Source organism: Melopsittacus undulatus, chromosome 4, assembly GCF_012275295.1.
Source record: "Melopsittacus undulatus isolate bMelUnd1 chromosome 4, bMelUnd1.mat.Z, whole genome shotgun sequence".
In the NCBI taxonomy this organism is placed as follows: domain Eukaryota; kingdom Metazoa; phylum Chordata; class Aves; order Psittaciformes; family Psittaculidae; genus Melopsittacus; species Melopsittacus undulatus.
Genome location: NC_047530.1, coordinates 92,434,591 through 92,460,423, shown reverse-complemented (window position 1 = coordinate 92,460,423; position 25,833 = coordinate 92,434,591). Strand labels below are relative to the sequence as shown.

The window sequence follows — 25,833 nt, the reverse complement described above, 5'->3', positions numbered from 1 at the left end:
CTAAAACAGTATTAAACACAACACATACGATTATAGTTTGGGCTTGAATATCCAAAGTGCTGAACACTATCTCCACTGTAATGAAATAAAATCAATAGCAATTTTAATTCAAGTAATTGAAAAATCCATTGATTTCTGTAGGACAAACCTTATGCTTCAAGGCAAGCATAAGAATAAAAGCAAACTTACAAAGAGAAGTCAGGACTTGAATTTTTTTATGGAGAGACAAGACTCATATTTCATGTTTCTGGTCTGTGCTCCAGTTATCAGGAAAGACCTCTAGGAGCCAGGAGTGTGGCTGGCATTCCTCTTTCAACAAAAATGCAAAATATAAAGATTGTAGTAGTATTGTAATGTACACACCATTGACCAGATAAGTTAAATTGTTTATGGCAGTGGCCTAGGAACAGTCTGATTATTCTTTTCAAGAAACAACTAAAGTACTAATTAATGTCTTAAAAAAAGTGCAAGATTTTGCAAAGACTCTTTTCAAATTCTGAAAGCTTTCTAATCTTTTAATTAGCTTTGCAAAGTATTGTAGAATCATAGAATAGTTAGGGTTGGAAAGGACCTTAAGATCATCTAGTTCCAACCCCCCTGCCATGGGCAGCAACGCCTCACCCTAGACCATGTTGCCCAACCTGACCTTGGATACTGACAGGCATAGAGCATTTACTACTTCTTTGGGCAACCTGTTCCAGTGCCTCACCACCCTCACAGTAAAGAACTTCCTTATACCTCACCTGAACTTCCCCTGTTTAAGTTGAAACCCATTACCCCTTGTCCTATCACTACAGTACTTGATGTCCCTCTCCAGCAACCTTGTAGGCCCCTTTCAGATACTGGAAGGATGCTATGAGGTCACCACTATTGATTACTTATTTATTCTTATAGTAACATTAGAAGACCCACACAGCAATTTGATATCATAACTAGTACTTCAGTTAAAATAAGTTAACGTATAAGTAGTAGACTTTTCCAGTGGCCATCTAATAAAGCATCTGGAGGAAAACCCCAGCACTGCAGTCTTTTTACTTTCCAGCCACATATTTAACAAGAGTGATGATGATCTGTTGAACACGAAATGTATGCCTGAAACTCTCTGTCTAACCCTTATTGACGAAGAGTATCTCATTATCAGCTCAACACCTGTGACCTCACTTTCACGGGAAGGAAGTTCTGAGACACTCTCCACAACTATGGTGACCCCACAACCACGTGTCTGTGGTCCCTTCTCATCATCCATGCTGGCTAGAGAGACACGTGACAGTGACAATGAATGGGAAGACTTGGAGGAACTAGAAGAAGAGAAGGAAGAAAAGGAAGATTGCACTAAGGTATGTGATAGGCACCAAACTATTAATAGGTAGAAAACATGGGAAAAAAAACCAACTTTAAGAATGCAACATTCTTAAACATTAATTTCAACTCATTGTTTGTGCTATTTCTGCATGGCTTTTTTCACTTTCCTGAATGTCAAGAATACTCGAGTAAAGGAGACCTTCTGTAACACCCAGCTCTCCAGAATTCTTTACTAATTGCCTTAAAGGCCATGTCCTTGCTCTTGCCACCTTACTATTTCTTCAGCTTTCCAGAATTCTGAAGTATTATTCCCAGTTTACAAAGGCCTAACAGTCCTCTAGTAGTGACTAAAATTAATTGGAGTCAGCTACATGGGTTTCTTTCTGTCATGTTTTAAACCCATGTGAAAAATCTCTTTGTAACAGTGATACTACTGTAATGTCCTGATAAGAAAGTGCGTTCCTTCTGCTAATTACTATACAAAATCTAGGGCTCAGTCTTGCCAAATGCTGAGTATCTTGCATTCTTGCTGACACTAATTTAGTTCTGAATTGATACTAATTTGAGAGCACCAAGGCCAAAATTTATCTCCAGCCATTTCCTTCAATGTGACAGCAATAGCAGTATTAATAGCAATAATAATCTCTGCACCCTAATACTCTAATGCTTGCCAGCTCAGACTGTTCCAAGCCTTACTTCACACATTTCGAATACCAAAATTCCAGTCCCTGATGGTGTTTTCTGCCTTATTAGGCCCTATCAGTCAATCACCATGAAGCTCCACTAGGTAAAAAGAAGTAAAATGAATTCTGGAATAAAGCAGTGACAGATCAGAGAAGCCTTTATGTATGCTCTTATTCATATCATCTGAGGATCTGATTACTATCTGCATATAAAACATTGCATATAATGGAAGATGTTAATGAAGCAACAGAAAAGCCTACATCAGACATATCTTGTACTTATTTTAATAGGAAATGGAGATCTTTGTGACCTTGACAAAGTCAGAGAACAACGGTTATGGATTCTCTGTAGTTCTTAACAAAGTGAACTCTTGCCTCTATGTTGATGAAATCTTGAATGATCCTGCTCTGTCTGATGGAAGACTAAGAAGGGGAGACAGAATCATTATGGTACAGTAATTGACTTTGAGTTTATACAGAGGAAAAAATATTTGCAGATCAATGTCATTTAGCTTGAGGATTCTTCCTTTCATAGGGTCCAGTTTAACACATACTTAGGCATGCAAGTGCAAATGAATCATATAATAAATGTAATTCTGTTGACTTCAGCAGGACACGTTTCTCATTGAATAGATTGTATAACCAGTCAAATATCATGAATCATCTAACAGTAATGCAAGACAACTAAGATCTTAAATGCTTTCCCAATAAACTGAACTAATGTCATAAGATAGGTTACATACAAAGGATACAGGAGTTACGAATAAAACCTGTTTTCAGTTTGGCTCATCTTCAGTTGTTTGCATTAGAATGTCTTCTTTGGTTATTTGCTACAAGATCTTGAATTTCAAGGAAAAGAAAGAGCTATTTTTATGAGAGCTCTGCATTTAGAAAAACAAAAGTCCAAAAAAGAATTCTTACTGCAATCTCAGCTGTTGCATTCACTGACATTAAATACCACACCAAAGCAGTAACATGTAAGTGAAACTAATTTAAGTTCATCTGCAAAATTCAGAGTGGAGGGATGAGTACATGATGGCCAATGAGATCTATGACATCATTTTACTGGTTTGTCATTTAGGTGAATGGAATTGATGTCACATCTTTACCATGCAACGAAGCCCTGACTTTACTGCAGAGCTCCCCTCCTGATCTGCACCTTGTGGTTGGTCGTGCTGACAGTGATCCACGTCCTTCTATTAGGCCAGATGAGATTCCTGAAATTACTCTCACCAAAGGTGCCAATGGACAGCTAGGTGTGTAGTAAATATATACTTGCTATTTTAGACAGGGATTATAGCAATCATAAAGTAATCATAGCCAACTGTGGTCTTAGATCAATATGATCCTGAGTGACCTTGACACTTTTATGCTCTTCGCCATCACCCATGACAATGAACAGCTTTATTTTGGGTAAGGCCTGAAAGGGAAGACCAATATATCTTATTAGACCAGTGAAAATTATTGGATAAATGATCTTTGTATTATGACTCTATCAGCTAATATTTTTTGCAGATCTCTAGTCTCATATTTTTATGTTACTCGTATACAGAAGCTGTTGGTTGTAGATACTAATGTTGTACATAATAATGTCTCCTACCTGCTGAGATACATAAATATCTTTTCGGAGAGAAAGAAAAAAAAATAGTTTGCTATTCAAAAAGTCTCCACTCAAATCTTTGATTAGCCATAAACACGAAGTTTGATCTACATTGTGCAAAACAAGTTACAAAAGAAGTTCTCACACTGTATCTTGATATTTCTGCAGAATGTGGTGAGTACTGTACACAGATACAACTGTAGACTCAGGAAACAGTATAACTATTTGCTCAGGTATAGTATCCAGTTTCAAGTTCAAAACTAGGTTCTTCGGAGTTTTCTTGGATATTCTTGCACAATTCCATTTTTCACTGTATAGGTATCTCCTCATTTGTTTTATGCCTCCATTGCCTATGGCATTCTAAAGATTGCAGGGCACTTCAGCACTCTGGTAATGAGGGAGTTGCTGCTATGCAGCTGAGTGTCTTACTCAAATGACTATTCAATATCAGGTGAAATAAAGCACTATTGAATAGCTGAAGCATAGAGATAGACAATACCATTAAGTTTTTTCCATACATTTTTTAGCATCTAATTGCATTTCACTCTCCCTGTCCAGCTCTTATTCCTCATCGCACTGGGGTGACTGTTATTTATAATGTCAGTGATTTGTTCAGCCTATCTTTCAATGACCCACATCTATTCCATTAGGCTGTATGTCACTGACAGTGAAATTGAAAAAACACTGCCACAAAAGATGCTTTCTCTGCATTATTCTAGGCTTGAAGCTGACAGGAGGGGCTGGAAGCAAGTTACAAGGTATTTATGTGCTAGAAATAGTGCCTGGCTCTCCCGCCAGTGTGGAAGGCAGTTTGCAGCCACAAGATCAGATTGTTTACATCTGTGGACTGCGGACTGAGGGCATTAGCCTGGATGATGCAGTGAGAGTGTGTGAAGCTGCCACCCAGCATGTCCAAATCAAAGCCACAAGGTAAATCTGAGCATACTCAACCTTTATCCTAATGTTGAAGCAAGTTCTTCAATTTTACATAAACAAGTCAAATAATAAAACCAAGACAAAGTACAAGAAAAATGCTTTAACTCAAAGGTCTAAACATTGCCACTTGATAAATGATATCCATAAGATATCTTTACTCCTTGTAATTACAGCTAACACAATGAGTACAAGTACACTCATACAATACAAATGAGATATCTCCAAACTGTCACCCAACTACAAATGTGGACCTTTAACCATGAGGCTGACCATCATTTTCAGGTATCCTGTTCTCTATGGAAAGCCCTCCACTAGCGCCAACCTTCTGCATACAATCTTAGATTCACTACTACAGGCAAGAAACTACCTCTGATGGAAAACTCTGAGTTGCTTAAAAAAGCCAAACATTTTAAGATCATTCCAACTTTATATAGGAGGAACCAAAGCTGAATTCAAAATATACCACAAAGCAGTTCTGTAATGGGACAGATGGCTCAAAATGTTCTTTATTTCCCCAACCCAGGGAATAAATAAATTAAATAAAAACGTTTCACTGTTGTTAAATACATACAAATAGTTTGTATACTCATATAAATACTCTTTAGGAAAGCACCCTTAACAAAAGCATAGGAATAGAACCACAATTCAGACAACTGACTTTCTAAAAATATTTTTCATATGTGCTTTACAAAGCATGCAGCTCTTAATGGCTCACATATTTCACTTTTTCTGCCCCCAGAAATGGCAATCCAGTGGTTCCTATAGAGCAGGAGAATAGTAAGTAAGGCTAATATTATTATTATTATTTTCTAGTTCAAAACTTACTTCTGATTTTGGAAATAAACATAAGGTATTGATTCATGGCCTTTAAAACGTTATTAAGAGATTGTAATCTGACATTTGGTATTTCTGTTACGGCGATTCTAAGAGTCTGAAAAAAATTGGTAGGTCCTTAAAGACAGAAATTAAATGTATAGTTCTCTGTAAAAAAGTATTTGTTGTATTTTGCATAGTTTCTATTTTTTTTAATTGATATTAAAAGGGAATTTTAAGCGGCCGTATTTCAACATCTGTTTTGATTGGAACTATTTAATATGAGCCACTACTTCATCATCTAGACCAACTTTTTAAACTGCTATCAAGAAATCTGTAGAAAATCAGAAACAGGCAGCACCAATATCCCTTAGTTAATATAACAGCATTCCTAAAGGATATTTAATACTGTAACTAACACAAAACTACAGTAATCATCTGCACTGCAAAGATGTAACCAGAATTGCTGCAGCAGTAGAAGGAAACTCAGCAAGCAGAGGTTGCGTCTGCACCATCAGATAGGTATCACATCTGCATCACTGCTCAGAAAGTGCCTTACCAATGCAAATCATACTTTCCAGTGTACATTTGGCTACAGTTTTAAGTTTTAAGTTTCATTTACCTGACTTAATATCTGAATTTTTTTAATAATTTTTTTTTCAAAGATGACCTGAAAAAGTACCCCTAAAAGAGAATTACTCATATGCCTACACTCATCTTAATACTAGCATCTGACTACCTGAAGAAATTATTTCAAGTCAAGCTAGTTACAAGTTTCCTACCCTAGAACTAGTTATGTGTTTGTTTTTATAATCTGAAGCAGTTTGTTTAATTAACTGAAGAACAAACTTTTTTGACTTTTCTACAGCTAAAATTACATGTGCTCTCAGTTCCTGTGGTATATCTAAAACATGGTAAAAGCATATCCTGATAGGACCTTGCTTACACACCCTTGCTCCATGAGCTTTGCAGATTCTGAGATTTTTCAAGACACCTGCAAAATAGGTTACCAGATCTGATCCACCTCTGATACAGATTTATGAACTCTACAGTAGTACAGTTACCCACCTCTCTTATAAAACAAGATTCTTCACTTTTCTAAGGCACTTAAATCTATAGTAATTTGGTATTTGGTGTTCTGTTGCTATCATCTTTGATAGATTTATAGAAAATCCATAACAATTTGCAATTAAGGAAACAACTCTTCATTTGATAGACTCTCAGTCACAAAAATGCATACTAAAATTGCAGATGCAACAGGGAGCTTTTTTTTTTCCTTTAAAACCAGCAGAAAACTTATAGAACCACAGAATAGTTAGGGTTGGAAAGGACCTTAAGATCATCTAGTTCCAACCCCCCTGCCATGGGCAGGGATGCCTCAACCTAGATCATGTTGCTGAAGGCTCTGTCCAACCTGGCCTTGAACACTGCCAGGGATGGGACATTCACAGCTTCCTTGGGCAACCCATTCCAGTGCCTCACCACCCTCACAGTAAAGGGCTTCTTCCTTATATCTAACCTGAACTTCCTCTGTTTAAGTTGAAAACCTTTACCCCTTGTCCTATTGCTACGTTCCCTGATAAACAGCCTCTCTCTGCCATCATTGTAGGCCCCCTTCAGATACTGGAAGGCTGCTATGAGGCCATCAGTATTCATTCCTTCTTCCTTATATCTAGTCTGAACTTCCCCTCTTTCAATTGAAACCCATTATCCCTTGTCCTATCGCTACATTTTCTGTAATTCATACAATAAAGAATACTTTTTGGAAAACAACGAGAATCACCAAGATGATAAAGCAAAATCCCAAAACTTGGGGTGGGTGGATAGAAGTGGGAGGGTCAAAAAATGCACATTGTTTTCTTACATATCCATCTGTTCAGACACTAACACGCCTTGCTTCTTCCTCTGCCTGATCATTGCCACATGTCTAGAATGACTCAGTCTGATCTCTGATTGTTGTTACAATTTTAAAAATAGCAATGACTGAGATGCAACATCTCTGCAATTCACGACAGAATTGTTTATATTACTGTGCAAACTGGCAAACTTAATAACACAGTAGTAAGTGTCTCAAACTGCCGCATGTAGTGTCAATACTGGATATTAATCCTTTGTTTAATAATCAAAGAATTTACATTCCACTGTGTATATGGCCTGTTAGAACAAACCTCCATGTATGCTTTCAGGGCCACCTGCTGAGACAGAGAATGACAATATTTCTTTATCAGATGAAAACCTGAATTCCCAAGAACAGCATCTGCTGCATCAACATGGTAAGGAACTCAGCGTTTTTCAATTAGGGTTTGTACAATTACGTGCCTTCTCTTTGAAAGAAAATAAGACTGTAGGTGGTACTGGCCACACCTGGGAAAGATTAATTCTTCATAAACAAAACTGCCTCTCTCAGATTTTCATTACCTGTCATCCATCTCTATAGAGTATCTGACCCTGTAATATGCAGCTTTTAAAGTTTGTTTTGGAACCTGCTCACTGGGACATAAAAAGTCTAAAGGATAATGCACAGAAAGTAAAGTTCACGGTTCAGGAGTGTAAGCCCACATAAATCCTCAAATGGTTTTCTTTCTTGTATTTTACATGTCAAGTAGAAAATGTTTTATTATGCCTCTGAATATGATTTTGAGAGTTATACTGTAGAACATTTTACCAGTGCAACTGTGCAAAAATTGCTGCCACTGCTTTTTCACAGAGAAACATTTGGAGGAAGCAAACTGTGATGCTGAGCAAAACACTCCTGATTCTCCAGAATGTAAGGTAAGTGACAAGTTTATCAAGTGTGACATAGTCTGCCAAGTGAAGTGAGCTATATGGAGTGAGATTTTTTTTTCAACAGTGATATTTCAACAGTATTTGATTCTCCAGTTTCTTTGAAAATGTGAATATAATGCATTTGGAGAGTGTCCTGTGAAGTATTGAATTCCTTCAATCTTCATGGACTAGACTGCCTTGAACACTCCTGGAGTTAGGCTCTTCTATTACTGTTTTTCAGTTTATGATATGGAATTCTAGGGCAAATAAGTGCAAATGTAATTGTAAAATATTTTCCACAACAATGTTTGAAATCTCAGTTAATATATCTCATTCTGACATTCTCAGATGGGGGCGTTTGAAAAGAGTGTAAAATTACTCAAAACCTTTGGAGTATTCTGCAGTATTGACATAAGCCTTAATGGTTTGAATTTATCAAAATTAATGCCATTTTTGAAATGATGACTTCTTAAAATACATGTGTGCTCTTCAAAAAAAGAATTTCCATGCTCGACACACAATGCTTCAGAATTCTTACAAGTGCAAGCACCACTTCTGTTTGTGCAAAAATGTGGAAAATGATGTTACTTGGAAGTGAAATTACCCACATTGGGACTGATATTTCATGGGAATTGATTTACTAGTTTTCTCTTGATTGTGGTTTGCAGAAGGCTGCTCTCTTGTTAAAATTAGACCTCCAACCTTGCAGGAAAATGGAAACTATTTTCTCACTTTTGATTAAGACATCACTATTACTGCTTCTTCTGCACCATTTAATCCATGATGGTTTATCTGTTCAACATGCTAAAATAATTTCTGATGGTGACATTTGCAACATTGGAACAAGTCATGCTGCAAGTCATAAATAGTTCTAGGTTGGTGCTATTTCTGACATAATATTTGACCCTATGAAAGCAGCTTATTTTAAAAATTAATGAAATGCTAAAGCCAAACAGATGGGTATGTTGGGGTTGCAAGATTAAGATTTTCATTATAGAATAATAAAATAATGGAGGATGTACTGCATTACCATCATGCTGGAGAGAAGAGTGACTTGTTTGTCAGTGAAGGTGATGTATTTGATACGTTATAAAAGGATTGCAAAATTAAGTATTTCCTTGCTACTAAGAACTTATTTTTCCCTCCAGTAATTATTGAAAAAGATTATGGAAATAAGTATGTACTATTTTCAAACTGATATATACATGCAGCTTCTATTTTAATATATGAAAGCTCCATATACCTATTCAGGAGAAGGATATATCCCATAATCTACATCAATGAGTGAGGACTCTGAAGCATAATGGGATTATTTAGTATTAAAAATGCAAAAAAAGCACAGCCCTAAATAAACTCCACTTAAGACTACATCCTTGTCTATTGTAGGACATCATTATTAAGATTGAGCTGGAAAAAGCAGAAAATGGAAGCCTAGGATTTGCACTCGTGGGTGGAAAAAATGGCAGGGCCATCCTAATAAAAGCTATCAGCCCAGACAGCATTGCAGATGTAGATGGAAGGCTTCAAGTTGGTGACATCCTACTTAAGGTACTGCTTGTTCTTCATTGTTTTGGCCTACAATTTCTCTAGCTATTCTATAATCAGCATTTTGTTCAGTGTAAAGGCTACACAGGTTGGAGATCTGGGGCTGCTTGGCACAGTAATATGTAGAAGATGGCGTTCCTCAGCTTCTGGGGGTCAGACAGCTGTTCTGCCTCCCTACCCTCCATCCCTTGCCTAGCATTCATCTTCCTTTGGGACGGGGCCTCTCTACAGCTGGAGGTAGCTGTTGGCTATTCCAGCAGAGAAGCAAACACAGAATAGCAGGGCAAGTGACAAAGTGCAATCACTCTGTAGTGTAACTGCACAGTGAGGATTACACATGGCTACACATGAAAAAAATCAGGGAAGAAAGAGTTAACTGACCAAGCATGCATATAACAACTAACCAAGAGGATACTGGGAGGAATTTATCATCAGTGCCAGTTAGGTATTACCAAGACAAGCAAAAAGCACTGGAATTAGAGCTTGTGAATCTTTAATTAAAATCTCACTATTTAACCATCTCTTAATGTAAATCCATGTTTTGGATTTTTGGGGGGTGTTTGGGTTTTATTTTTACCCCAAATTATTTTTTCTTCCTCCTCCAGGACTTTCAGTAGTTCTGTTTGCTTTTCTATTTTTCATTTACTTCCATCTCTCTTCCATCTTCCATCTGAATTATGGGGGGAACAATGCCCTCTTATTGTCTCAGAAGGTATGTAGACTATACTTTTGTGCCATACTGCTGGCAATCATGGTATAAAGAAGTGGGCAGGAGAGGATCAAGCAAGTTACTAAAATGGGAGGGGACGAGGACACATAAAGTGCAAAGTGCTCAATGCTAGGATATGTGATTAAAAAACCTTTCTGTTATGGGAACCTGGAAGTACATATCATTGTATTTTTTCAGGTGAATGAGACTTTCGTGTCTGGCCTGCCACGACAAACAGTTACAGATTTGCTGCGCAAGTCTCAAGGCACTGTTCAACTCACTGTGTGCCGAAGGATGGCTTTGCATTGGGCTTATTCAGGCAGTCAAAGCAAGAATATACCTTCCCCTCCAAACACAAAAGCAGAGCATGGTAAGCAGCTACAGCCACTCAGTAGATGGTAAAGTGAGATTATGTGTTGCCTGGGTTCAACAGTACTAACTTTACAATTAGTCCTGATTCATAGCTGCATATAGAAACACATTCTTCACCCTGATCTGCAGTTCTGGATAAGCTACTCAAGACATAGGACTATAACGAAGGAATGTCCAAGTGTCAGTTTTAAGTCTAGAAATAGTTGAAGCAAAGCTGCAAGACCCTCACAGAACCTTTAACTCAGCTTTTATTTTTAAGTCATGGAGGCTCCTGGTATGATTTTACCCAGTTTTATACAACCCACTGATGGAATCACAGCCAGTTATTGACCCAGCTGCTGAAACACATTTCCCATAAATTCCACACCCCAGCACTCTTACCTTATATCTAGGAAGCACCAGTTCTACCTGACAAACACCTCCTCTCCTTTCTGTGTGTGTGCAAATCTAGAAGCCTCTGCTCCCAGATTGATTGCTACTAATTTGAGAGCATATCAACCTGCAGAGGGTAAAACAGAGCTGACTAACTCTAATAGAAAAAAACTTGTGCTGCAGGCTCTGCTCTAATGAATATGCAAAATCAAAATACTAATTAAAGCTCTGAGTGGAAGGAAGGGTATACTATTAACAATAGATTATGGCTTTATATACCTCAACCACCTATTTCCTTGAACACTGAGGAGAAAATTCAGTGAGAAGAATATATAATTCCTTCCTAATATATGTTCTAGCTCATCAGTTACAGATTGGAGGCTTTGTTTCAAATCTTTGTAGGCAAGAAGCTAGTGTCATTGCTATTTACTTTCTCCTCAGCTGATGAGGAAGAGATGCTGAGCTGACTGTGGGGTTTTGACATATTTTAGAGCAAACATTTATGCATCTAGTCAGCTTTACTGATGCAAACTTGCCCGTAGAGGTATTTTAGGCAATTCTGCTGTTAGGCAGCAGCTGCCCCGTAGGGTTCAAAGATCTCAATTTTTTCAGTATCTGTTAGACTAAACCTAATCGTCTTGAACTTCTAGCCAGTGTCTTAAGCACTGGATACTCCTTCACTTACTGGAAGCTGCCTCTGAGTTTCAAGAGCAAAGCTTTTCCATAAGGATGTAAAAGCCATGGTCAGCACCAGCTTCAAAGGAGGATGTTCACTGGCCCATCTCTATCCTAGTTTAATTCTGGGAGTTAATGATGAAAAAAAAAAAATCAAACAAAAAGTAAGGATAGCCAATTAATAAAAAGGCTGATTGAAGCTCTTGCTCTATTAAGGTCTGTGTAATTATTCCCATTCACTTCAGTAAGACTAGCCTTTTCCCCAGCTCTGCAAATTCAAGGAATTAGTTGTGGGCACATTTATTTGCATCTCAAATGACACTGGTGAATTACACAGTTGCTGGAAAGTTTTAACTGTTTTCCTGGACCAGCAAAACCCCGTGGTATTATAGAAGCACTGGCATTAAAGTTAATCTATGGTATTTGGGCCTTAGGAATGGGCTGGATTAGAGAGGGCAGAATTAAAATCTGTTTCAGTTTTTTTATAACTGCTATTGATACAGGGGTCTCTTCAGTGTATCTTCAGGCAACCTGAATTATGCTAGCTTCTTCAGTGGTGATATATAACATTTGTGCTGTACTAACCTCTCGGAGCATCCATGAAAGGGATATTCCATGCCAGTTTCTGGCGCTGTATTTCAGTGCTTTTTCCAAGATTGAAGTCCTCTGGTGCGTGTGGCACAAAAGAAATGGCTCTATATTTTCATGCTTCATAGGGATTTTGTTTTGATTTTTGTTTTCTGGTGTTCAGATAGTGCAGAGGGAAGCCTGCAAGCTCAGCCTGTTCTCACTTTCAAGGAAGAAGAATCCAACCAGATGTGTACCAAGGTAAAATCTGAATCAGGCTTCTAGAATTTATCAGGCAAAACACTCACATTTGTTTACAAAATGGGTTTGCTGCAATGCAGGCAAGAACCACACCTCCTTAACAAAAAAGGATTAAGATGAGGGAAGTGTGCTACAATGACAGGAACTGGTAACATTTGAATGAGTCAAGGTTCCACTGAGATAGAGCATACAATCAGTATAATATATATATGCTAAGAGGGGGAGGGGGGGAAGTGGAAGGCTGCATATATCAAGTCTAATTCTTGTATTTTTTAACACTGGAATGATGATTAATTAATTTTACCATTCTTTCAGTATTTTAAAACAGTACACTTTAAAAGATTTCTATTCAACTGTCTTCTATAAATATTCATAACTCCAAGGGTCCCAAACTTCTTCAAACATGTTTATGTTTTGTAATCTTACTAAGTTCTATAAGACATTCCACACCAAATTTTACAGCGTCTGTTATTTCTAAGTTTACAATTGTAAAACCTCTTCTCAGGAAATGTGAGAAATATAGGTCTTTTTATCATCCATAACAAATAAAAACCCTCAACCAATATAATGAAACTAGAAAAAATGGAAGAAATCCTTGATGTGAATAAGATGAGAAAACCTTGAAGAGGAATTTGTTTGAGGAAGTTTTAAGTACTCTGTTGGAATGGGTGTTGAACTAAACTGTTGAAGATTGATGAAAAGTAACATCAAAACAAGGTCATGCCTGTATTTTGACAAAGAAGTACACCCAAGAAATACAAAACGAAATGAAAAATAAGTGATAGTGCTAAGGTTACTTACAGTTTCTTTATTAGCTCCCCAATTTAGCAAAGTGTTAATGCACAAATGTAGTTTTAAGCATGTAGTAAAGTCTTTCTAGTTAAGCACAGCACATGCTTAACTTAAAGCACATGCTAAAATGTTGTGCTGAACTAGTTTCATTAAGTGTTTGTTATTTCAAGCTTGCTTTTAGCTGTTTCCTGTGAATAGAAACTATTTATGCTTTACTTTATAGAGCACAGCTGCCATCTACTCTAAAGATGTAGACTCTGAAAATGACAACCCATTGAAAAAAAAATCACAGATGCAAAAAAGCAGCAGTAAGATAACTTTCCTTAGCAAATAGAAAACAAAAATCTATACAGCATTCTCCAATCAATGTAGTTAGTAGGTGCAGAAATTGGGTAAATGAATTCATTATTAAATAGGCTGCCACGAATTTCCCTGTACTAATGGGAAAGTACAAGCACAAACTTAAGAAAATAAGGTGTAAGTGGAAGCTACCTTTAAGATTCTGTGGGCATTCAGTACTTTATACTGTGTAACATGTCACAGTACTCTGAGTACATCTGGAATATTAAGGAGGGAAAGAAAAAGAAACACCACTCTGAACTAGAATTTAAATAAGTATCTATCAAGTGTTTCAACTCAGAAGGAGCCACTTCCACAAACATGATGCAGATGCAGATGTCCTGAATCATTATTTAAATGCAGAATCCAGTTATAATTCTCTAGGATGGAAAACCAGCCACCAATATTATTGCTTCTCCTGCATATGGAGGGTGATCACGGGCCTGCCTTCTCTGTTAGTTGAGTGCTTCAGTAGAGCAGCTGCACCCTGCTTCTACCAGCTGGCATCGTTGTGTCTGAGATAGAAAAAAGGAAATTATTACCAACAATTCCATCTCAGACAGTGGTGCTTTCTCCTACCAAGAGCTAAGGAGGTGAAGGATAGAGTGTGACTCATGATTCCTGTGATTGCATTTTCTTTATGAGATTGGGGAGGATATGACTAACATGAAACGTTTCAAAGTTTAGTCATTAATTCTAAGTTGTAGGGATTCTGAAGGCTGTATTGTTATGAAACTCACAGATACTTTTTATACCTAGTGGCTTCTTACTCCTAGTAGATACTACAATGCTGAATTAAAGTTGCATACTTTCTTCTGAAAGTAGAAACTATTCTGTTTTCCCTTCCATTCCTGATTGAAGGACACATTTTTACAGATATAAGAAACAATGTAAATGAAAGTAACTACATGCTTGATGTTTTCTATGTACTGATTTTTCACAGCTTTTTCATATTTTAAACCTGTAGGATCTAGATAGGACACACAATTCCCCTCTGCAAGGTCAGCTGGCTGGACGAGACTATAAGGATATAATCGGTAACATTTCAGACAGGTAAGTCTTTCAAATGAATTAAAACTATTAAAATAAATAGTATGGCTAATTAATCTTTTACTTCCAGAACTGCCCTAATATGAAGTGCAAATGCACCCATGTGTCCTAAATGACAGAAATATAGTTCTATTGGAATACAGCTCCATCTGCAGTAAGAAATGCTTAACAGCTTCCACGCAAGTACTAAGACAAACGAAACACAAACTTCTAGCTCTAGCAGCTCATGCAGACATGCCTAAGCTAGCTTTAGCTTTTCTAGCTGAGGAGAAAAGAGAACAGTGGTACCACTATCACATTGGTGTGGGTAGGGTACCTGTGGGTTCTACTAAGTGTTCCAAGCAGCAATTGCAGCGTGGGCTGGACCTTGTGCTATTATGGTTGTAGCAATCCAGATTTTGAACTTCAGACATATGAGAGTCAGGAGAATTTGAGAATGTTACTCCAAAGAAAGTACATACTACAGGAAGAGAAGGATTTTACTTCAAATTTTAAATACACAGTACAATGGGAAACCAAAGAATAACAGAGTGTTGATAAGACATGGGCAGTTTTGTCTATTAAAATGACATGGCATAGATGAAATATGACTATTTATCACTTACAACTCACATAAACTGGAAAACAGACTAAATATTTACTTAAATTTTGTAAGAAAACTTAAAATTTTGTAAGAACAGTATTTGGCCAACCAATTAGGGATGAAAATCTTCCCTAACCCACCTGCTTGCAGAGCTGCAAGATGGTTTGAGAGCATCTGCATGTAAGAACATCCATATGAACAGAGGCTCAGTGCCCCTTGCTATTATCTCATTGCTAATATAACATTATCTTGTCATATACCAGGCAATTAGGTATGATTATTATTAAGTTATCTTGCTCTGTGGGCAAGCTACATAAATGCATCTATGACTAATACAAAGTTATCACATATAAGGATAACAAGTATCTCTTCTGGTTGTTTTGCAAATAGGATGGTTTTCTGGCATCTGTCATGTAATCTGAATTTTTTTATTACCAGTACTTTCCAGTGTTCCTATTTGCTACTTGCAAAAGTCTTGTGTCATTTGAACATGCACAGCCTGCAATGGATACTGATATTCAGAAAGCTGCTATTTATTGTCTTATTCTCCCTCTTAAGTGTACCTTCTACTATTTCTAACATTATGTATTATTATCACACCTAGGATAGGATAATGCTTAAGCCTGCTAATATAGTTAAATGTTAGGTCTGCGGGTATCAGAGTTAGCCAATAGAGGAACATCTGACCCATTCTGCACACATTGTAGCTGTATTCTGGATTGCAGGTGTGTCTTCTACCTAAAACATATTTAAGGGCTCCAAAATTTTCTAAATATTTTCGGCAATAGTAACAAGCAAAGCCTATATAGCTATGGCTGCCTAACAAATGAAAAGTATCATACATGAAAAATTGTCTGCAACTGTGATAAACCTTACTTCCAAACACTACTCCTGACTATGCTGTTACTCCTTGGATTTATGTTCTTTGGATTTCACACTAATTCTTGAAAATAGTTGCTTAAGAATGTTAAAAGTGATAGAAAATAGATTAAAAAAACCAAACTATAAAAGTTTCTGTTGCTTCTGTAAGATCATTCAACTAATGCTGTTTTGCAGGTCACAGAAACATGCGGAATGTGAAGGCTGCAGAAGACAGAGTCAGCAGCCTGGGGCAGACAACCGGAATGATGAAGACGATGATATGCCCCACAGGAGTTCTGTTCTACCTAGAAGTAACCATGCAAAAATTTCTGTTTCTTTAACATTACAGGCCAGCTTCTCTGTATATGTACAGTGAGAACAACACTAATCACTTATATATAAGCTAAGTATTTGCTCTTTGTGTCTCAAAGACTAGAGCACTCAGGACACAATTTTCACTATGACACATATGAAGGTCATCAAACCTTTGCAACATTCGCAAGAAGAAGGTCTACATCAGGAGCTCTCCAACATCACCCACTCACCATTGCTTGGAGCACCTTTGCTTTGGCACCCCAGTTTCAAAAGGATGAGCATTTTTTTTTTTTATGTGTGTGGGGTTTTTTGGGGGGGATTTTTTTTTTTTCCATGCTCTGTATCATGTTCTTCCTCAAAGGAAAATCTCTGAATACCTTGATTATACTCAATCAGGTGTAACTGAGCTGTAAACTGAGCAAAAAAGAGGAAAAGAAAGTTGTTGCATTAATTTGAGCAACTTCATAACATTTGTTCAAGTCATGCACTATTGGATTATGTGAAGAAATGACACACTGGCTCAGTGGCTGAATGAAAAAAAAGAAAACAAAACCAGTGCAATTTGGGTCAGAAGGAAATTTGTGGGAGCTTCCCAGTGCATAATTAAAAATTGAAATTCTTAGTTTGTTTCAAAATGAATGAAATGAAAGCAGATGGCTTTGAATTTCACATCATATAATGAGTGAAATTAAAACCCCTAGAACTGATGTGCTTAAACATACTGAAGCACTTTCACAGCTCAGGTGCTAAAGCCGTTCTGATACCAGAAGACCATTTGCAGAAAGAATCTGCCTAGTTGTTCCTGTAGGAAATTAAGCTTGCTTCTGCTCCAAACAAGAAAAATTCGTGAAAGGAATCACACTGCAGTATCCTATAGATTCTCTGAAATACAGGTCTCTCCCTGCTTCTTCTTGCCCTGTGGAAGCAATTAATTACTCATGGCTCTTAGAAGAAGTAAATCACAGTTATCTCCCTCACAGTACCAAACTGTGCTGGCTAGCAAATAGAAAATTATCCAATCTCTCCTCTCATACCTGCCCAGATTTCTGGCTTTCTTATTCTACTTGATCAGGAAGGAGAGGTGTATAGGAAATAGCATGCTGTGTCTGGAGTGGCAAATCTGTCTTCATTGGCACTCTCAACTAGTTAATAGAAGTACCTTGGCATCTCTTATGGCTAGAGAACAGAAAGTGGACAGAAATTGTTTCAGAAGCTCAAGCAAGGCAGTTGCAAGTTGTAGCTCAGACAAAAGCATAGAAAGTGCAACAATTTTGTTACGGAGATTGTTTAAGAATAGTGATGACATCTTACAAGAGGAAATGAGAGCATTGCTTCTTGTCTTCAGCATACCACAAACCTGTGGGACTGATCAACAGGGTTTTTTTTTGAGACAGCTGGCATGTTATCCTTTGCCAACAGTAGCCTATGACTAAAAGGACAATTTCCGTAATTTCTCTGCCTCAAACAACTACTTTTTACCAAAAAAGCTACTGGTTTTCCTCTACACGGTAATTTTTTTTTTCAATTGCTACAGTAAAGTAGTGGTATTTCTAGAGATATAAATGTTTATCCATATTCTTTATCTGCCAAATTTCTTATCAGAACATATACTTCAGGCTGAGCAAATTAGTAAAACTGAATCCTGATTTTGTTGCATCAAAGATGCTTTGCATCTTATTCTTGAAGAGGAGTGTGAGGTAAGATGAAAGGACAGAAGATATTTTACTTCAGGGAGGAAGAATTTGCAGTGATTATTCCTAGCACTGGGGGGTGGCAGTACTAATTTTAAGGAAAGTGTTGCATAGATGAAGATGATTCCTTGTGAAGAAGTGGCGAGAGTCTCCAGTACCAATAGAATCTGTCGATAAAGTTTACAATTCTGCAAGAACACTTTATTTAAACAGACTGTATTTAGAAACTCTATGAGGCAATAAGTTGCAATAGTTGGATCTGCTTCCAAATGACATGAAATGTAGTGCTGGTTGTATCCATGGTGCTGACTTACTCTTCTTTCTGCTGTGAACATAAGTAAGCCAAAAATATTTTTTCACTTTTCACTTCCACAGTATAAGCATCAAAATGTATTTATGTACTGCAGCCCCCTAATTTTTAAAGCAAAGAATTTGTACTACGAACAACAATAATTAAAAACTCATTTTTTTTCTTTGTTGATATATAGGTAGAACCTTTGCTTCTGGAGATGAACTGACTAACTTAATTAACTTTAAACCATCACTGGCTGGAATAGGTCCAACAACTGGCATCACAGGTCTTATTCGAGGCCTTCAGTTTCAGATTGAGACTCAAGAGGTGTTAAAGGAGTTTGTGGTAAAGTGTGATTCCTTTTTAAGATCTGAGTGTGTGGCAGAGATAAGAAAGTGACTTTTAGCAGCCTTCTGCATACTGTATGGGAGATTGGCTTGTATATCTTTACTAACTCCACTTTCTCAGGGAATTATTCCTGCCAGAATGGGGTTTCTACTCTACTGCTTGGGTGATGCTACAGTATTTGGATCTTTCTTTCCACACAGGTCAAGCTTACACTATTCCCTGTCCAAAGATACAGCCCACATGGAATGAAAAATAAATAATACACTAGAGTATTAATTGCTTTTTCCTAGGCTGACTTCTTCCTATTACCCCCTCAGCTCTATTGAACAACTCCCTAAGAACTATTTTAGAGGCTGCACTAAAGCAAGAAATCCATGCAGCTAGGGATTCAGTAGATCTGAAACACTTATTTGAAAGCAAAATGTTTCACGCAATGCTCCAGTGAACCACGGAACTCATTGCCACAAGATGCTATTAAGGTTGGGAACTTTATGAAATTGAAAAGAAACAATAAAGTACTTCCATAGATAATGATAACACATAATTACATCTGATGGCATGAAAAGATATAAAATTAGGGTCTTGTGAGACCTCACTTGGAGTATTGTGTGCAGTTCTGGTGCCCTCAACATAAAAAGAACATGGAACTGTTGGAACAAGTCCAGAGGAGGCCACGAGGATGATCAGGAGACTGGAGCACCTCCTGTATGAAGACAGGCTGAGAAAGTTGTGGCTGTTCAGCCTGGAGAAGAGAAGGCTGCGTGGAGACCTCATAGCAGCCTTCCAGTATCTGAAGGGGGCCTATAGGGATGCTGGGAAGGGACTCTTCATCAGGGACTATAGTGACAGGACAGGGGGTAATGGGTTAAAACTTAAACAGCAGAGGTTTAGATTGGATATAAGGAAGAAATTCTTTCCTGTTAGGGTGGTGAGGCACTGGAATGGGTTGCCCATGCAGGTTGTGAATGCTCCATCCCTGGCAGTGTTCAAGGCCAGGTTGGATGAAGCCTTGGGTGATATGGTTTAGTGTGAGGTGTCCCTGCCCATGGCAGGGGGGTTGGAACTAGATGATCTTAAGGTCCTTTCCAACCCTAACTATTCTATGATTCTATGATCTCTTGTTTCAGGGTATAAAAAGAGTACTCAATTATCAGCAAACTCCTAAAGAACAGATTATTTCGTAACTTCAGCACAGTACCGGAATTTCCTTTAAAGGATGTACTCAAAACCAGGGAAATAGATTGCTACCAGTTTTCCATAGCAATTACAACATCATCAGTTCCTTTTACTTGCCTTTGTATCTCTGACTTTCTGGGTGGAAAATCCCACAGGCTAAAGTGTATAGGATTTGCTGACTTTCCCTAAAGGCTCAAGGGCATGTATTAATATCCATTCATTCCATTCTGTTACTGATGCAGGCATAGCATACTGAGCTGAGACACATGTCTGCACAGAAAACATAAAGGTCTAACAGGGAATGCACTGGTCACCAAAGCCAGTGGATAATTTATCTGAGTAAAAGCTGTAGTAACTGACAAATGTATTAAAGAAATGTCAGATGTATTTCAGCCCATATACACCGTATATTGCCATAATGTGATGATTGGGCATTGTGCAGTGCATACCGAAGAGGTAAAAGAATAAAGAAAAATGAAGGTAACTCAAAACTGTAAATGAAATTAACTTTTACATTCCTGCTTCAAGCTATACCACACAGTTCCCCTAAATCTGCTATGAAGTATTTAACAGTCATATTATTTGCACTTTTCACCATTGATGCTGTTCTCTATATCCATCACTTTCCCTGTCACTGAAAAGTATTCACTGACATTCACTGCTTGTTAATAGAGCAATACTTGGTGCTTTAGTTAGTTTTGTATGTCATCAAATATGAATACTGACATTTGACCAAGACACTATTCCAAACATTCATTTCACAGGAGGATACAACAGGGATTTGTAATGACAAGGGCTGAGGATGTGGGTTGGAAATCTCACTTGAAAACCCCAGAAATCTTGTGCAGACTGAAGAAAGTACAAAGCAATTTGAAGTTTAGAGGGTGATGTACTGATTCTCTTCTGTAAGAAGTCTATTTATCAATGTTGGGTCACTTATAGTGGTATAATTTGCTCACACCAACTCTGTAAAGGTTGTCTAAGAAGGACATGAACAACATAGATTGACTATTTCTCTTTGCTCTAGGCTTTAGAACGTTTGAAACCAATAGATGACTGCAGAGCTGGCAAAGCACCAGAAAACCGGGATAAAAACAGATACAGAGATATTCTTCCGTGTAAGTATGCACACTAATGAGAACATACATTCAGTTAACTGGAAAACAGAAAAGCAATTATAACATTGATATGTAGGAGATGCAAATCCCACTACATCATTAGTCACTGAGAGGTACGCTAACAATGAAACATGTTGAGATTTTTCCAAAGGCGGTAGAGTTCATGTAAGGGTGTCAGCATTGCACAGTGTGTAATTTTCTGAAGTATCATCTTCCACAAGGTGGGACTTTCTCTGGTAGGGGGGAAGCTATCTGAGCGTTTCCTTCCCATTTTTCTCAGAAATATTCATCTATATTTCTATGGGCAAGTGTAACTTGAACTATAATAGCAGATCTTTAAATCTATTTGAATGTACAGCTATATCTACTGTTTGTGACACAATGGAATTCTGGAAAGCATGGTGGAAATCATGGAGTTATGCATCTCTTGGAAAAAGAAAGATGTTTTCAGAAGTGTTTTGAAGCATAATATACAACCAGAGCTTTTATATGCTCATCTCTGTTCTAAGTCAGAAACAAGTTTGCTCACTGATAAGTCATTTTAGTTGTTTAGAAGATTTCAGTACACGAGCTGAATGACTGCTGTTAACAAGTATTTCCAAAAAATACTGTAATACCCAATGATTCCCTGAGAGGTATCACAATAGAAGGGGAGCACTTGCTGGACCCTTGATGTCTTTCTGAACTGCAGCAGCAGGAAAACACATGCAAAATAGGATTCGCAATCACCTTTCTGTATTAGTGATACAGCATACATTCTCAGGAGTTTCCTGCTCTAAAACAGCACTATCCAGTGACAATGTTCCCATCCCATATATTAAAAGCCATATTAGATACACTATTCTGAATCACTGCCGTATAATTCTATGGTAATTAGAAGGCTTGTCAGAGTGTTACACAGGTATCTTAAGAGAAATAAAGCTGAAGTGAACAATACAATTTATCTGTGGGAATTACTATTCATGGTGATTAATACTAGTGGTACTAGTCAAATGTATTTGAAAATCCAGAGGCATACTTTTCTGCTTGAGGCTGAGGTTAACCATCCCGACTACTAGAGATGGTAGAACTCTGTGTCAGACCTATAGCTGAAATAACTACTTTCTCTTTCTGTACAGATGATAGGACACGAGTTCCTCTGGGAGAAAAGAATGGCTACATTAATGCAAGTTATATTAGGATGAAAGTTGGAGAAGAGGAACATTTCTATATTACAACCCAAGGGCCTTTGCCATCCACTGTGGCTGATTTCTGGCAAATGGTCTGGGAGAGTGAATCAGATGTGATTGCCATGATGACAAAAGAAGTGGAGCTAGGGCAAATCAAATCTCATCGATACTGGCCTGAACCTCCCCATGACTCTATAGACCTGGCTAATTTCCATCTCAGGCTAGACGATTACCAGATTCTGGAATATTTCATAATTAGAACAATAGAAATAATCAACAAGCAGGTAAGTTGAGTAGGCTTAATATTTTCATATATGATGAAATTTCTTAGGTATTTTACATGAGTATATTCTAATATTATTGTTTGCTTCTTCTGTAACATTTGGTCAGTAATTTTTAGGAATGTAAAAATCTGAATAACAGGCATGAAATTAAGGTTAAACAAGAATGTTCAAAAGTTAGTCCTTTAATACTCACAGAGCTGGTGCATTCAGTGTTTTGCAGAATTGCTTACTGTTCTCAAGTCAAATCAGTAACGGCTGCCAGAGTGGATTCACATTCTCTAATGCTGGCTGGAAGGAAAGGGGAAGAAGGTGGTTTTTTTAGATCTTAGAATTAATGATGTTTCTTTCTAATGTCAAAAGATGTGAATACCCATAAAACTAGAAATACAGAATCCAAGTGTAAAAACATGGAAACTAGGGCAACTATAAGTCCATCAGTCTTGCCTCAATAGCTTGTCTCAAAGCTTTACTTAGCTTTGTGAAAATTTCTGCAAGACATATTAATTAATGAAATCATTAAAAGATTCCTTCTTGTTCCAGACTAAATTGGTGTTTTCCATCAAGAAAAAAAAAACCTCTATATAAAGAAAAGGCAATTTACTTTATGTCACTAAGTGTGAAGCATATTAAAGCATTTGATAAGAGTTTCCCCAAAAGATTATTAAGATGGGAAGATAGGCTGTTATACGTTATTGTTTCAATGGTTATCTTAGTTTGCTATGTCTGTATTGGACCAATATCACATTACTGCAGAAAGACACAGTTTTACTTCAGGAGAAATCCAAAAATGCATTCACATTTTTCTGATCGTAAAAATACAGGTAGTTGTTTTGCATTCAGCTTAACATGTTTTGGCAAGCTGGCAACAGGAAGTACCGTCCCAGGACCATTCTGTTAATAACACTCTTTATTTTATCTACATTATGATTATTCTTGTAAGAATTTTTTTATTTGATTTGGTTTGAATGTTAGGGTATCTAATCACAAATTGTTCTTTTATATCTCATAGCCAGAATAGCATTTACAATCTTAGTATGGCTTAGTTCAGTTACAAAACTAACTTTAGTAAATGGTGCTGGAACGTTCTAAATTAACAAATGTTTTTGTTTTTCCTGTCTAATCAAATAAGGTAACTACATCCAGAGTAACTTCAGTGTGTCAGAAAAATGATATGAAGTAAATTTCCTAGGCCAGTGTCTTCTGAGTACATTTCTGAAAACCTAAAAGAAACCTTAATAGACTCAAGTATGAAAGGCTGAGGAATTGTTCAGCAGACTAACAATTGACTAAGAATTAAGCTAATGGAAAATTTATCAGTGGAATTACATGAAACTTGGTCTTAGAACTGTTCATTTTTAACATTTTTGGTCTTGCTCTTCCAGACAGAAGAGAAGCGCATTATAAGTCATTTGCAGTTTACCACTTGGCCAGACCAAAATACTTCCAAACTGCCTGAGCAACTTGTAAAATTCATTTGTTACATGAGAAGAGCTCACAGCACAGGACCTATTGTTGCTCACTGCAGCACTGGCATTGGAAGAAGTGGAGTTTTGCTGGTTGTTGAAGTTTTGCTCAGCTATATAGAAAAAGATTTATCTGTAAGTATCCAGCAGATTGTCATTAAGTATTACAAACTGGCATGGATATCAAAAACACAGTGGGAGTATCTTAGATCAGCATTACTCCTGTTAGAAATCAACGTAACAAAATGGAACAAACCAGCTTTTATTGTTTTAAGCAACAAAGATAATAACCGCCAATATACTATTTGTAACAGAACTAAGACACAACTTCCCCATCTAAACATGCTTAAATCTTTCTTTATAACTCACATGTCAACAAAATAAAACCTGTTCTCTTCTGATAGTTCAACATCAAGCAGATAGTGAGAGACTTGAGACATCAACGATTTGGCATGATCCAAACGAAGGTAAGTTTTCAATATTCAACTAGATGAAGAATTTATAATGTCTCAATTAGTGGTACATAATAGCTCCATGCTTTGATAAATCTGGGGCTTAAAGCATAAATTTAGCCTTCTTATTTGAGGAAAATAACAGCCTTCCAGGCAAGTGGTGTCTAGATTTAAATATGAAAGGTCTGTTTCTTACTGAGTAATGCAAATAAAAGCAAAGCACCAATATAGTACAGCTCCCAGTCCCATCCCCATTCCCTTCCCACTCCCCCACTTTTTTTAAGCAAAAAGAAAAGCAGGGTTCAACAACAAAACCAGTGAGATACCATAAATTCTACCCTGAAAAATTGCAGTCTTCAGATGAACTCTTGCTATTACTGAGTTATCACCACCTCAGTAAAGCCTACTACTGCTGAGTTAAACCTACCCCTGAAAAGAGCTTTCACACAGGAAAAGATAAGATGTAGCTAACTCAATTTTGAGCAAACAAGTGGTGTGAAGAAAAGTAAGACAAGACCAGGGTACGTTCTTCCTGTAGGCAAATACTTTATCATATGCTTTCATATATTTTGCTTCAGGATAGTGATTGAGTGTGTGATTAAAATTAAGCATTCACTGACCTAAATGAGGCTTGAGCACAGGCTTACAGGCACTGCACTGAATAAGAAAACTTTCATGAACTTTTGAAGTGATGGAACAAAAAAAACAAGGATTGTCTTAAATATTTTAAGGTTTTGTATCCATATTACATAGATGTTGGAGTTACAAACAACACTTCAAACAGTTCATTGTTCTTTGTCTAGAATTTATGTTGAATGTAATCAGATGTTTGACACTGCGGTCTTTGCATCCAGGATGAGTATTTATTCTGCTATGAAGTTGTGCTGGAAGTCCTTCAGAACCTTCAAGCAATGGATTCCGACTGACTGCAATATGACTCTTCCCTGTTGCTGTCCCCATTGGACTCCAGGGACCACTCAGTAATTGCTTTAAAGCAATGTCAAGCCAGCACAGACAAGTGTTACATTACATGCTTTGTTAAATTACTCTGATTTCTAAAGCATTTCAAAACCTTGTTTAACATGTCCTCGGTAAGTCATTTAAGTCTTGGCACACAGTTTGGAGAAACAGCCAACCAGTGCTGGAACAGTGCTGTTAAATTAAAATGGAATTTGTGTGTTCTGTAAAACAACATATCAATTGTTTGGAAAATATTTTGGGACTGTGACAAGGAGATAGAAGCTTTTGGAATTAGCTCCACTTTCCAGAGGCAACTATGAAAATCTAAGGTTCTGCTGG

The 25,833-nt window shown here is 37.3% G+C and overlaps 2 protein-coding genes across 2 annotated transcripts; both read left to right on the top strand.

Moving 5' to 3' along the window:
• Nucleotides 1-1,199: 1,199 nt before the first annotated feature.
• On the top strand, nucleotides 1,200-12,589 carry LOC117435991 (tyrosine-protein phosphatase non-receptor type 13-like; the record flags this gene model as incomplete). The annotated part of the gene is made up of 10 exons (XM_034061342.1): nucleotides 1,200-1,337; nucleotides 2,277-2,435; nucleotides 3,067-3,241; nucleotides 4,305-4,515; nucleotides 5,261-5,298; nucleotides 7,521-7,607; nucleotides 8,042-8,106; nucleotides 9,487-9,648; nucleotides 10,553-10,724; nucleotides 12,525-12,589. Coding segments are annotated over exons 1-10 (1,272 nt in total), but the record flags the coding sequence as incomplete, so codon positions are not given.
• On the top strand, nucleotides 12,578-25,700 carry PTPN20 (protein tyrosine phosphatase non-receptor type 20). Its single transcript, XM_034061984.1, has 9 exons — nucleotides 12,578-12,601; nucleotides 14,700-14,785; nucleotides 16,422-16,537; nucleotides 18,721-18,869; nucleotides 21,076-21,166; nucleotides 22,285-22,619; nucleotides 24,002-24,217; nucleotides 24,487-24,549; nucleotides 25,389-25,700. Exons 1-9 carry the CDS (start codon nucleotides 12,590-12,592, stop codon nucleotides 25,458-25,460), a joined length of 1,140 nt encoding a protein of 379 aa, XP_033917875.1. The 5' UTR covers nucleotides 12,578-12,589; the 3' UTR covers nucleotides 25,461-25,700.
• The last annotated feature ends 133 nt before the right edge of the window (nucleotides 25,701-25,833 follow it).